The following is a 12686-nucleotide window of genomic DNA, read 5'->3' as shown; positions in this document are numbered from 1 at the left end:
CTACTCAGAGGGCTTTGATATATGCCAAAATAGAGATAAAAATACAATGTGGTGGGGGCGCCTGGGTGGCACAGCGGTTAAGCGTCTGCCTTCGGCTCAGGGCGTGATCCCGGCGTTATGGGATCGAGCCCCGCATCAGGCTCCTCTGCTGTGAGCCTGCTTCTTCCTCTCCCACTCCCCTGCTTGTGTTCCCTCTCTCGCTGGCTGTCTCTATCTCTGTCGAATAAATAAATAAAAAATCTTTAAAAAAAAAAAATACAATGTGGTGGAAGCGAAGAGATGACCAGTTCGTATGAGGGTGGTCAGCAAAGGCTCACAGAAGCCCCCATGTCTCAGGTGAGCCCTGGCAGATGGCTGCAGTTCTGTCAGGCAGGCTCCGGTGCAATAGGACTTACGACATGCTTTGTGCCTAGCATGGAACGGATACTTCCTAAGTATTTGTTGAATGGCCTTTCTAAGGGAGCACAATATCTGAGGATGATTCTATAACTAGAATGATGGAGGGGTTTACCCAAGATAGTTTGGTGAATTGGTGGTTATTAACTATCTTAGACAAACAATTTTTCTCCCTACTAAAAAGCGTGGTGCTCAGGATCAGGTGAGGAAGAGATCTGTTGACCTAACCAAAATCATTGGTGGTGAAATCCAATGAATGCGATTCCATTTCCTTGATATTTTTGGTATACCCCTTTCCAGCTATATATTATTACTGCTGATCATAGAGAAAGGCCAACGGTGAGCCATGATTGATGGAACATTTCAATTGTTCTTCTGAGCAATTAATGGTGCCTTGTAAAATGCCCTATTAAGTCTGTTCCTTACTTCTGGCATTTGTTTTTGAGAACAAATGCATAATTACCAGGGAGGAAGTCTCAGAGAGACTACTTTCAGGATTAAAGAGGCATTTCTCCCACTAGCCTACAACTCAGGTTTTTCTCAATTGTTTTCTGTTTTCACAATGCATTACTGTAATGGCACGAATGTCTGGAAATCAAACAGGCAAATTGAGAACCTGAAATTAAACTGTTAAATTCAAAGTGCCTGTCAGGACCTGCTTTATTCTCTCACATTTGCTCCTCCCCACATATCCAGGCAGGATCAGCCACACCCCACCCTAGGCTCTTCCCTGGGTAATCAGGGTGCTTTAAAGACTCACGTGATTCAGCACAAGCCCTCATTGCAGCTTGTTTGGTTCTGGGCATGTGTTGTACTTCTAATCACGGAGACCACACCCCCAATTTTGTACCCCAGTTCTGGTCTTTGAGACTTGATCCTCCCTGGCTTGTTGGGAACTCACCCAGCATCCGGATTTCTTGAGGTCTGAGGTTTTACGTTAGTCTTCACATTGGTCCTTCCCCCTCCTTCCCCAGCCTACCTGCCAGGATTTAGAGTCTGACCTTAGAGCTACAAGCCTGTCACTCCCAACTCAGAGGACTTCTGGAATTCCCCTTGCCACACGCTGCCCACCTACTCTAAGAACACAGCCATCTCTTCCTGCACTATGGTGATAGCGCCGTCTGCTTGGATTATGACCTGTTGCTGGAGAGAGAGAGGCACTGGAGTGCGGTGGTTAAGAACCTGGGCTCTAGGGTCTCATTGTCTAGGTTCAAACTCTGACTAAGCTACTTCTTACCTCTGTAATTCTGAGTAAATGGCTAAGCCTGAGTTTCCTTATCTGCAAAGTGAATGGGAGGAATCTGTGCCACCGAGCTAGCTTGTAGGAATGTTGGAGGAAGCATCCCATAACCTGTTCCACTCTCGCCTGCACATCCAGCACGCTTTGGTTGGCCCCATTGCTTGAAGTTAGCCCTTTTTATTAGCGAAGACCGTATCTCATGAGTTGACTTCCTGGCCTAGTAATGCCTCTGTGCAATGCTGTGGCCTATGAAGGGACACATGCCTTAGCTGGGCACAGAAGGCCCTGCTGATCTGGGTACTACTTGTGTCCATTGCTCTGGCCACACTGTGTCATCAGACATGGCAGCCTTGTGCAAAGAAATGGATGTGGGGATCCTGGAGTTGGCACGTGCAAAGCTCAGTCCAGCACAGAGTGGGTGGCAGGACAGGGAGAAGGGGTCTTGTGGTTCTCTTTATCTCTGTTTCTTTTTTATGTCAATCTACTTTCTCACTACTTGGGTCCAGATATCAGCATCTTTTCCACTTACTCAGTGTAAGTGAGAAAATGTGATTGTGTTTGATATCTGCAACAAATAGGAGGTGATTCAGTGCAGTCTTTAGACACAATTTATCCTTTTTACATAGATTCTGTTAATGCCCGTTGGTACTGTAATGTCTTTGCTGGGCTCAGGAATTGAAAATTGAATTCAATTTTTAAAAACTTCACTTTTAAATTGTTATAAGGTAGAATATTAAGCACATACGCCCAGTATCAAAATTTATTTAAGCCTCCTCCAAATTAAAAATGCCCAGCTCTTAATTACCTAAACAGCTGACAATGACTAAAGGGGAAGCTTGGTTGTGCCTTTAGGAATATGTGTTTCCCCTGCCATGAAATAATGACCAACAAGGAGACATCTTTTCAAGGTTTAGTAAAGGAAACAAAATGTATTTTATATCTGAAACATCAACATGTTCCCATGAGAGGCAGGAAATATGTATTCCTTGCAGGTGTAAATCTGTTCTACCAATTAATTCCCCTGGTAGTTGCACAGTACATGGATCATGCAGATTTCCTTTAAGACAAAATTAAAAACACTTCCCCTGCCCTAAACAATAGTTCATGTGAAAGCATGCCATTTTATGTTTCCTGGACTAACTGAAAAATAGTTAAAACTATTTTAAACAATTTAATCTTTGATGGAGGAGCTGACAAAATATGTGATAGAAGGATGTCAGTTTCATTGACCCTATGTTGCAGGGAAAGAAACTAAGGTTTGAGGGTGGAGTGGATTGGCACTTAAGAGCTCCTCCTTCAAGTTATAGTGCAGCTTGATGGCTGTGATGAAGGGCAGGAGAGGGGTCATGCGGGAGAGCACAGAGGAAAGAAAGGCATGCCATGATTGGCATGTGGAAATTTTGCCCATTCTGTTAAAAATTAGTGTGTGGGGGGATTTTGAATGTATTCCAGGTGATAGGAATCATCTATAAGTCATTGCCAATTCATCCGTGACCATATAATTTTTCTTCCAAGCTAGGACACTTTTGGATATGGAAGGGGCACTATTAATAGTTACTTAGGGCTGATCAATATTAACTTGTCTGTATGCAACAACCTAGACCATATGGCTGCCCCACTCCTAGGTCTCCCTGCAATGCTAAGCCTAAGCGGCCTCAAGGGATGGAGAACCATTGAGCAAAGTTGATTTGGGAGCCCTTCGTGGTGTTTCAAAACTCTCTGGCAGGGTTTGAACTGGCCTGACCTTCAGATATTCTTCTGGCAGGGAGAATATCTGGAATTATGTAGTGTTACTGTATAGTCCTCTATTTTCTTAGGACAGAACCATCCAGAGTATATGTCTTTAAGCCAACCTTTCTAAACCTGACTTCACAATTATATAATTGTTCCCTATAGGAACTTAGAAAAATACAGATCCTTAGGCTCTAGCCCTAGATATTCTAATTTAATAGATCTGTAGTAAGCTCAAGCCACCTGTGTTTTCAAAAATTCCTCTGGTGATTCTGATGCCTAGCCACATTTGAAAGCCCTCGGGTTTGTAAAGAGGCTATAGGGTTTTTAAAGTGCTGCAAATTTCAAATTTTCAATTTGAATATTAGAAGTTGAGAGCCAATACAAGAAGAGAGAACATGAAAGAAGAACAGAATTATTTTCCGTAATTTAATTACATTTTGTGTGGGACCAGAAGAGAGACAAATTGTTCAAAAATATATATGTTCCTTATTTTGCTTATGCCTTGTTCACTGGCTCAGGAACAATTTACAGGAAGAGTTATGGGTGAGTCGTTTTTTGAACTAAGCCCTGAAGGTTATAAAGTTTTAACAGACAGTAGAATTTGGTAAAGGAATTCCAGCAAAAGTTTGCAAAGGAAACTATATAAACAGAGGCAAAGAGATAGCTGTAAACTCGGTGCGAGTAGTGTATATGTGGTTCTATATGGTAGCCACTGGCATAGTGCATAATAATTATTTATTGAAATGTGGATGGCTTTTGGAGGGAATGCTATTATATGAGAATGACTCTCATTCCTTTCTTTATAGTTAGAGAAATTGAAGCATAGAAACAAAATAGCTTGCCCAAAAATTTTTTAGGGCTAGTGTTTATTAGCTTTTATTAGCCAAACAAGTTCGATCCCTATTTATAAGCCTAATTCTCAGGGATTACTGAGGGAAAGAAATCTGTTAGTCCTGACTTTCTTTACTCCTTACGTGGTGTCCAGTCCCACACTAACGGGACTAGATGCTTTCTAGTTGAAAGAGATCATGAAAGCAATAGGCCATTATGTTGAAACCAAAACTGATCTGATTACTATGTGTATGCCTTTCCATGACTGTTAAAGAAGAATTTTGTGTCTGTGTATATTTAAGAATGATTACATTCAAGTTTTAGAGAAGAAAGTTACAAAAGTTGCAAAAATATTTTTTCTTATCTTGGCACAATACTCTTTCCACTCTATCAGGGTATATGTCAGGCATTGGTCTAGGGGCTGAGGGTTTCTTTTTTTAGCAACTGCTTTTAAAAGAAGTATAGTATGCAAATCTTTTTCTCCATGGCCTTAGGGTACTGTAAAGGAGATAATATACAAGGTCCAGAGTGTGGAAGAAGAATGGATATGTGTTTCTTGGCATAAACCATCTTTGTATGAAAACAGCAGCCTTGCCCTTTCCCCACACAAACCAAGCCAGAAGGGTCATGAAAGGGCTCAGAACCCCACAGGTCAGTGCACATAGCCCCATTCTTGTAGGGGCTAATTCTCTGTGGGCATTTCATCATAGAGAACTTATGTGGAAAAGTAGGGCAAACTAAAAAGCAGTTTCATTCAAAATATGAAAATGTCTGTTATTTTATGGACTTGAGTGGGCAGGACACATAAGCAGGTGGTTTTTCAAATATCTGGACTTTCCAGATGCTGCTTACTATTGCAGCTGTTCTTACTTTAAGCCCTTTTAAAATGTAGCCAGCACTGCTATTAATTGGAAGAATAAGCCACATCATGAGCTTTTTCATAATTCAGATATTTGGTGTATCTCATCTTAAATTTTAATAAAAATTATGAAATTTTATTCAACTAAAACCAAATTATTTTTTGACAACAGGAGATGGAGAAGAAAAAGAGACTATTTTTAATAATCATTTAAAATGTATATCATTGTTGGCTGAATTTGAAATTGTTTTCAGATGCTTAAGCATAAGATCCCCTATTTAGTATCGCTCAGTTATGTGAGAATAATTTCCCACCAAAAATGACCATAATGCTCCTTTACAAGCTGGAGATTCTGAATTCCATGCACAATCTCATATGTGGCAGAATATCAGTCACCATCGTGTGGAGCCATCTCCTAAACAAATAAACAAACAAAACCAATACCAATTCCAACAGAAGAGAGTATTAACAGGGTGCTGAGTGCTTTGAGACAGTCTGATCTTTTAAATCTTATGCTTTGATTATATGAATATAAAATAAATATAGAATTTGAAATTACCATTATATTGAGATTAATCAGCAATCACTCTAGAGTGGTTTCTAGTTGAAAGGGTTAGGGAGGCACTGGGACATTATTTTGGAAATTGAAACAAATCTGATTACCATGTTATGACTTTTTTTGACTGCTAAAGAGAATTTGTGTCTGAGCATATTTAAGAATTATTACATTCAGGTTTTAAGATAGAAAGTTACAAATGTATATTTTTATTTTCCAACAAAAGTCTTCTCTCAGATGTTCTGATTTTTCTCAGCACTAATCTCAGAATCATCTCAATTCATTTCTCCCCTCATTGCAATAGTCTATCATAATCACATAATCTTGTCTCTTCTTCCCTTATTTCAAAATATCTGTTTGGACAGTAGCCATTTGAAAACATGGATAAAATATTAAACTTCTATAGCCCTTAAATTTCTCTTAAGGAATTGGAAGGTAGGCCTGTAACCGTTACATTCTCTTCCAATTCTCAGATTCTGTCATTTTATGCTTACCTGATTTTACCCTCGGTGCCTCTGCATACTGTCCTTCTCATTTAATGTCTAGACCATGATGCAATTACATCTTAACTGTTCTCTGCTCAACCAGACTGACTACCTTTTCATTACATCCTATAACTTAACCAGTCATCTTCGAGAAAGCCCATCCTCATCATGTCATACTAAAACGTGAAGTCTTGTGGACATGATAAAGTCCAAACTTATCATGAGTGCTGGATAAAGTACTCTGCCATCTGGCCATGATCAGTCTGTTCATTTTTATGACCTACCACTCTGCCACATGAACTCTTTAATTCCAACCAAAATGGGCTACTAAACCTTCCATCACACCTTGTATGAGACATTCCCATCTCCTTATCTGGCTTATTTAGAACGAGCTCCTGTGTTTTTCTCAGCTATTTGCATTCTGTTTGTCCTTCATGATCCAACTCAGATTGCACTCCTCATGCCCTTCTCTATTAAACCATTTGTAATCCATCTTCCTTCCCTCACCCCGTTATCCTATCCAGTAGGGTCTTCCTAACACTTAAATATAAATATCATTCACTTTTTTAAAAACCTTATTGAAGAATAATTGACAAATATAATTGTATGTATTCAAAGTGTGCAATGTGATGATCTGATATACATCTACATTGTTTGATTACCAAGATCAACATAATTAATACCATTAATTTTTTTAAAAACTTTTTTTTTAAAGATTTTATTTATTTATTTGACAGAGAGAGACAGCCAGTGAGAGAGGGAACACAAGCAGGGAGAGTGGGAAAGGAAGAAGCAGGCTCCTAGTGGAGAAGCCTGATTTGGGGCTCCATCCCAGAACGTGGGGATCACGCCCTGAGCCAAAGGCAGATGCTTAATGACTGCGCCACCCAGGCGCCCCTAAAACCCTTTTTATTATTCAATATTCAATGCTGCTTACTTTTGATTTATTATAGTATATATTTGATCTATTTCCAAAATGATAATGAGAAGGTTTACAGTAGAGACCACATAAAACAGCATGTCAGTTAAAAAAGAAAGTGAAAATACAAAACCAAAAGTGGGAGGGAGGAGTAACCTGTATTAATGAAACTTAAAATTTAGCTATAAGTATTCTGGTAGTCAAAGCAAAAAAAGACCCATTATTTACCATTTGGCAGTGGCTTACTATTGTGATATGGTGTGGTGTATTTTTTAAAACTTTTTATCTATATGCAACTTGTCTCTCTAACTCTAATCCTTTTGATTGCTAGGACTTATTTTAGAAATTATCCTTTGTAGTATGTGGCACAGTGTGTAATCTAGCATATGATGAGTTTAGTAAAGTAATTGATTGGTGGCTAATATATCAGAACCATAAATTTGAAGCTGTTTTATTTATATAGAAATACCCAATGAGTACATAGTAAACATACAAATGAAAATGTGAACATAAAAAAAAGACATAGAAATCTCAGAGGGAGAATGAAGTGTCTGAAGTTGTGATCACTTTAATCAGAGGATATATTTTAAAAAGAATTCATAGCCTACTATTTTGGGATAAATGTCTATACAGATGTAATATAGTACAGCAAACCTTTATTAAGATAAGAAACCGATTTTATTGGACCTAATTGTATGGACTAATTTGCTGACTTTTCTTTCCCTCCCTAAGTAGCTGTTTTATGAGACTGAAAGGATACTGTGCAGATACACCATGCTGTTCCTAACACTGTACATCAGGGTTTCATTTCTTCTCCAACTAAAGTTATTTTTCTAAACTTGGTATAAGAGCCTTTTTAAAATGTAGGGAACTAGTCTGGCGCTGTCCAAAGCAATTTCCAAATGTTCTATACCTGTGCTGTCCACTTCGGGAGCCAGTAACCTCATGTGTTGAGAACTCAGAATGTGGCTAGTGTCGACCGAGGAATTGAATTTTAAATTACATTTAGTGTTAATTACTTGAAATTTAAAGTGAAAGAGCCATAGGTGGGTCGTGATACAGAATTGGCAGAGGCAGCTTTTACAGAGCTGCTTGCCTTTAAACAGAACTTTCCATACCTGATTTGGTACCTTGACGACTGTTCCGTTATTATCACATGAAGTTCTAAGCTACCATGCATTAACAGTAAATCTTTGGAGGTTTTTGTTACTTTAAGAAGTCTGTGTTGTCAAAAGTAAAATATAGGGAAATTTATTATTTACTGCCATGTAATGTAAACATGGAGAGGATCATCCCTGTTTCTGTCATTATGTTTGTTCTCGGACTCAAAGAAAAGCTCTTCTAAAATAGGAGTCTCCATGGGGTCTAGGCCACCCTTCCTGGGCTACTGGAAGATGGCACTCTTGGGGCAGAATTTGCACTTGTAGCCTGTGTGTGTCTCTGTAGGGCATTCTCCTAAGTCCTCTCTCAACTGGGCATCTGAGTAAGTGGGCCTACCAAATTCTTCTCAAGGTGGGTTTTTCTGTCTGACTGTCTTATTTTGCTCATAGGAGCAAGTGGGAGGTGTTTGCTTTCTCTAGGCCAGCAGGAGCTTGCTCTAACTCTTCCTTTTAATTTTTTTTTAATATGATGATCCCCACACTTGCTCTTTGAAATGCTATTCTGTTAACTGCTATTTCCTCTAAGCCTGTTATGCCTTTTTTCCATCTGTGTTGAAGTCTCTTTTCCCAGTGGAGCCTTTCTTTCTCAGCTTAGTCATGCTATGTGTGGAGACCCACATCCACACTGCTGGCCTCTCTGACTCATCCTGGGAGGGTTTACTTGCTCCAGGAACCCCACTCGCACTGTGGTGGAACAACAGAAAGGTTCCAATGAAGCCAGCCCTTTCTGAAATCTGCCTCTTTTCCTGGCATCTCTTCTTGTCTAAAGCTACATGAGAAGGGGAAAAAGCAAAAATGTCCTCCCCCCCTTTAAGGCAATGCTTTTAGTAAGGAGTTTCTAGCAACTCTAATTTCTAGTTTATGAGCTACTTTTGTTATTGCTGCTGCTTTTAAATATTCCATAATCTGGCTAGTAGAAAAACCCACTAATGCTCCAATTTTCCTTTTTCCTCCACCAGTAAGCCAAGAGAGTCAATTCTGACAGTTACATTTTTCTTCCAGTTACAGGTTAAATTGTTTCCCTTTTTGAAATATATTATTCATAAATGTGAACAGTCTCTGAACTGTGGCTCCTCCCATCCACAGATAGGACACTGGGTAGGTGGAAATTGCTCATCTGCCCCATTGGCTGTTCTGGAGTTGTACAGAGCTAGGTCTTTACACTGTAATCTTCCAGGCCAGGATTTTCCTTCGCCCTCCCTACCCCTCAAAGAAAACCCTCTGCCAAGAATGGCTCAGGCCCATGATTTCCCAATCCAGATAGGTTCAGACAATAAATTTTTCTGCCTTGATTTGCTAAAAGGGTCAAAGTTGAATAATATAATGTTAATCAAAAACTGATCACTGACTCAAATCTAAGTTTGGCCAATAACTCATTCAATTGACTTATTTTTTTTTTAAATCACTAAACACATTCTGAAAGTATAAAAAGGAACTCCAACCTAAGTGTCCCATTAACTCAGGGAAGCCTGACCCAGGCAGTCACTAAAGAAGCAACTTTATATACCTAACTAGAGGTGTCTATGGGAGAAATCAAGAGGCACACATTATTTTTGGTTGTGTAAATTAGCTTGGTTTTGCACGAGTACCACTTTTTTCCAGTTAAAATACGCTTTCTCTCCATATATATACACACATATATATGTATATATATTTATATATATGATATTTATAGTATATACATTTATAATATATATTATATGTATTCTTTGTTCTTAGTCTGAATCATTTTACCTACCTTATTATTTTTAAGAAAATAGCTTCAGGTTATCTTGATTCAAGCTGGGAGAACGTGCCCACTCTGTATTTCTGTTCTTATCTTGATACAAGACCTTACACAATGACCTTACTGCTTTAATTCTATGTGCAGCGGGGGACCACCCTTCACTAGACTTTAAGCCTGGGCATAGACAGGTGGGTGACCTGCAAGACAACCATCTCACTCTCCCAAGCAGTGTGGGTCAATCTGTTGCAGAGATCCGGAGGTTCATTTGCCAGGAGAGAAGTGCAGGTATATGAAACTCAAGATAGCTAAATTCCATCTGAACTAACCAGCAGGATGTGGGGAGGGGATATGTGACATTTTTGACGACTGCGGGAGCTCCCACATTATCAAGCCCAGAAAATCTTTGTGTGGCAAATATACAGAAGGATGCACAGACTGCTTGCCAGAGGAGAGCTGTCCCAACCCTGACAGCATGCCTGGGGCAGGGGGCAGGGGGGCGGGCGTCCTTTACACGCTGGCCGCCTCACCTTACCTTGACCACGTCGTCGTTGAGATGCTTGGGGTCGCGGTTAACCAGGTCGATTTCCTTGGTGTGTGCGTCGTACACTTGCTTCTCGTTCATCTCTTCTGCCATGGCCTTGTTGTTGGGCTTGTAGATGTTGCCCTGTTCCCGGATGGGAACAGTGTAGAGATGTCCCTGCGCAGGGCAGTCGGCCAGGAAGGGGAGGGTGGCCGGAGAGATGGGAAGAAAATTTCAAAAAGGAAAACAAGCGATCAGAAGTCAGCCTGGCGGCGGGGCAAACCTCGAGACTCAAAATCGAACTAACCGCTTCAGCAGCGGTGGCTCCGCGCACAGTAAACTCCTTGGCGCCGCAAGCTTTTTAGGAGGATCGAGGAGAGGACACCACACCCCTCCGTACCAGGCATGGAGCTCTGGTCTCCCCCGCCCGCCGCCAGGGGTCAGGGCAAACCCCGCGGCGCGGTCCGCGCAGGCCCCCGCCCGGCGCACGCCCAGCCCACCGTACCCCGCGGAGACTCCAGCAGGGGAGGGGACCCATTTCCAACTTCTGTCCAACGACTCTCTCCGCTACACTACCCTCGCTCCGAATGTTTCACCTGCCTCATTTTCCCGTTCTCCTGACCCCCATTCCTTCTCTCAATAAGCTCTTCCAGCGTATCTTTCAGATCCAGTTGGAACCCCTGACCCATGGAGTGTCCCCATGGTTGTTGTGTTCTGGTCGCATCTCCCTCGCACCTGTTCGCGTCCCCCACCCTCCCACAGCCCTCTTTGTCCCTCCATTGCTCTCCCAACCCCCGTGGTGGTCACAGTGCTGAAAGCCCCCATATCTGGACCAAACCATGTGTCAAAACCCCTAAACTCCTTAGAATAAGGATATCTCACCTGCACAGCCCCCTCGACCCACCCTCAGGTCACTCCTAGGCTGCCGGCCGGTGGCTGAGCGGCGGCCGCGTTTGGAAAAACGAGGTCTCCCCCCACCCGGGCGGAGCCCGAGCTCAGGAGGGTGGTTGGAAGGGGTGGTGGTAGTTGGAGGGAGGAGAGGTCCATCCCTCTCCAAACACCCCCGCCAGGCGCCAAGATGCAGGAAGAGCTTTTGAGGTGGCCCAAGAGCTTTGGATAGTGCAAACATAACGCTCTCCGCCCCGGCCAACCCGTCCAGGCGCCTGGCGGGGAGTCGCGGGGACTGTCCCCAGGATTGCGGGTGAGTGACTTCCCACCCTGCGTTCCAGCTCGCCGCCTCCCAGCGGGCAGGGGCTGGACCGTGGGAGTCCCAAAATGAAGCATCAAGCAGCACCCCGGACCCACCCAGAAATGAGTCCTCAGTCCTAATTTCAGGACCCCGGCCCCCCTTTTCTGCATCCCTCTAGTTTAGGGGCGCCCAGCCCCCTTTCTACATAGGAAAATAGAAAACATTCCTGCCTCCTCTTCACCTCCCCGCCCAGGCCCATTCCACAGAGGTGCCAGCGCGAGAGGAGTGTTCCGAGTCGAGAGAGGGCTGGGGCAGGGAAAGCAGTCGGAATATTTGGAGTGGGAGATAGCAGAAGGAGGCACTCCTTGCGCTCCCCAGGGCCCCGCGCGCACCCACCCAAGCCTACCTCGGAGTCTACGTATTTGCCCCCAGACATGCTGGCCCGTGGCTGGATGAAGGCTCTGAGATTTCCCTGGGCTGTTATTTAAGGGAACTAAGGAAGGAAGATCTTGTATTGTATGGGGGAGAAAAAGGCGCTGGCGGGGGGCGGTGGCTGGGAGGGAGCCTCCTGGCCGCCCGCCAAGGGTTTGTTCTGCAGCGGTTGGCCAGGACTTGCGCTGCGCCGGGTCTAGGCACATCCCCAAGGTTCTGGCAGCAGAGGGCGGGGAGCGCCCGCAGGGAGCAAAGAGCAGTGGGAAAGCGTTTCACCGGCGCTGGGTTGCTTGGGCAAATATTTTAAACCTGGGGCAAGATTTTCCCAGTTATGAACCACTCAGAGGCGTCTTGCGGAGAGCGAATGTTTTCGCAGTGCATCATGCTCAAAGGGGTGGGGAGTGAAGGGAACCGGCGCGCAAGCAGAGATGCCCAGTATGGGCACCCGAGCTTCAGAAAGAATTCAGCTCTGTTCTAAGCCCTTTTTTCTCATCGCCCACGTTCCACCGCTGCCCAAGACACAACTATCTCCCAGTTTCACAGAGGAAGGGATGAAAAATGGCCCAGAACCTTTAGGTGCATTTCACATTTAAACACAAGGAAGGAATTTGTGTGGGTTCGTATGTGTGGTGTGCTTTT

The 12686-nt window shown here is 43.0% G+C and overlaps 1 protein-coding gene across 3 annotated transcripts in view; it reads right to left on the bottom strand.

Annotated features, from left to right (window-relative positions):
* Positions 1-12330, bottom strand: part of CAV1 (caveolin 1) — a 35838-nt gene extending 23508 nt beyond the window's left edge. The window contains exons 1-2 of one of the 3 annotated variants that reach the window (XM_034670949.1): positions 12022-12330; positions 10439-10603 (exon numbers count right to left, since the gene is read on the bottom strand). In XM_034670949.1, the coding sequence (XP_034526840.1) occupies positions 10439-10603; positions 12022-12051 (195 nt within the window). In that variant the 5' untranslated portion in view covers positions 12052-12330. Of the gene's footprint in view, positions 1-10438; positions 10604-11308; positions 11965-12021 lie in introns of those variants that run through there. The other 2 variants (XM_002917417.4, XM_011222615.3) reach the window with 2 other exon arrangements.
* Positions 12331-12686: the final 356 nt, after the last annotated feature.

The sequence above is a fragment of the Ailuropoda melanoleuca genome, chromosome 1 (assembly GCF_002007445.2).
Source record: "Ailuropoda melanoleuca isolate Jingjing chromosome 1, ASM200744v2, whole genome shotgun sequence".
NCBI lineage: Eukaryota > Metazoa > Chordata > Mammalia > Carnivora > Ursidae > Ailuropoda > Ailuropoda melanoleuca.
The sequence above is the reverse complement of the archived record's forward strand: the minus strand, read 5'-3'. Positions and strand labels throughout refer to the sequence as shown.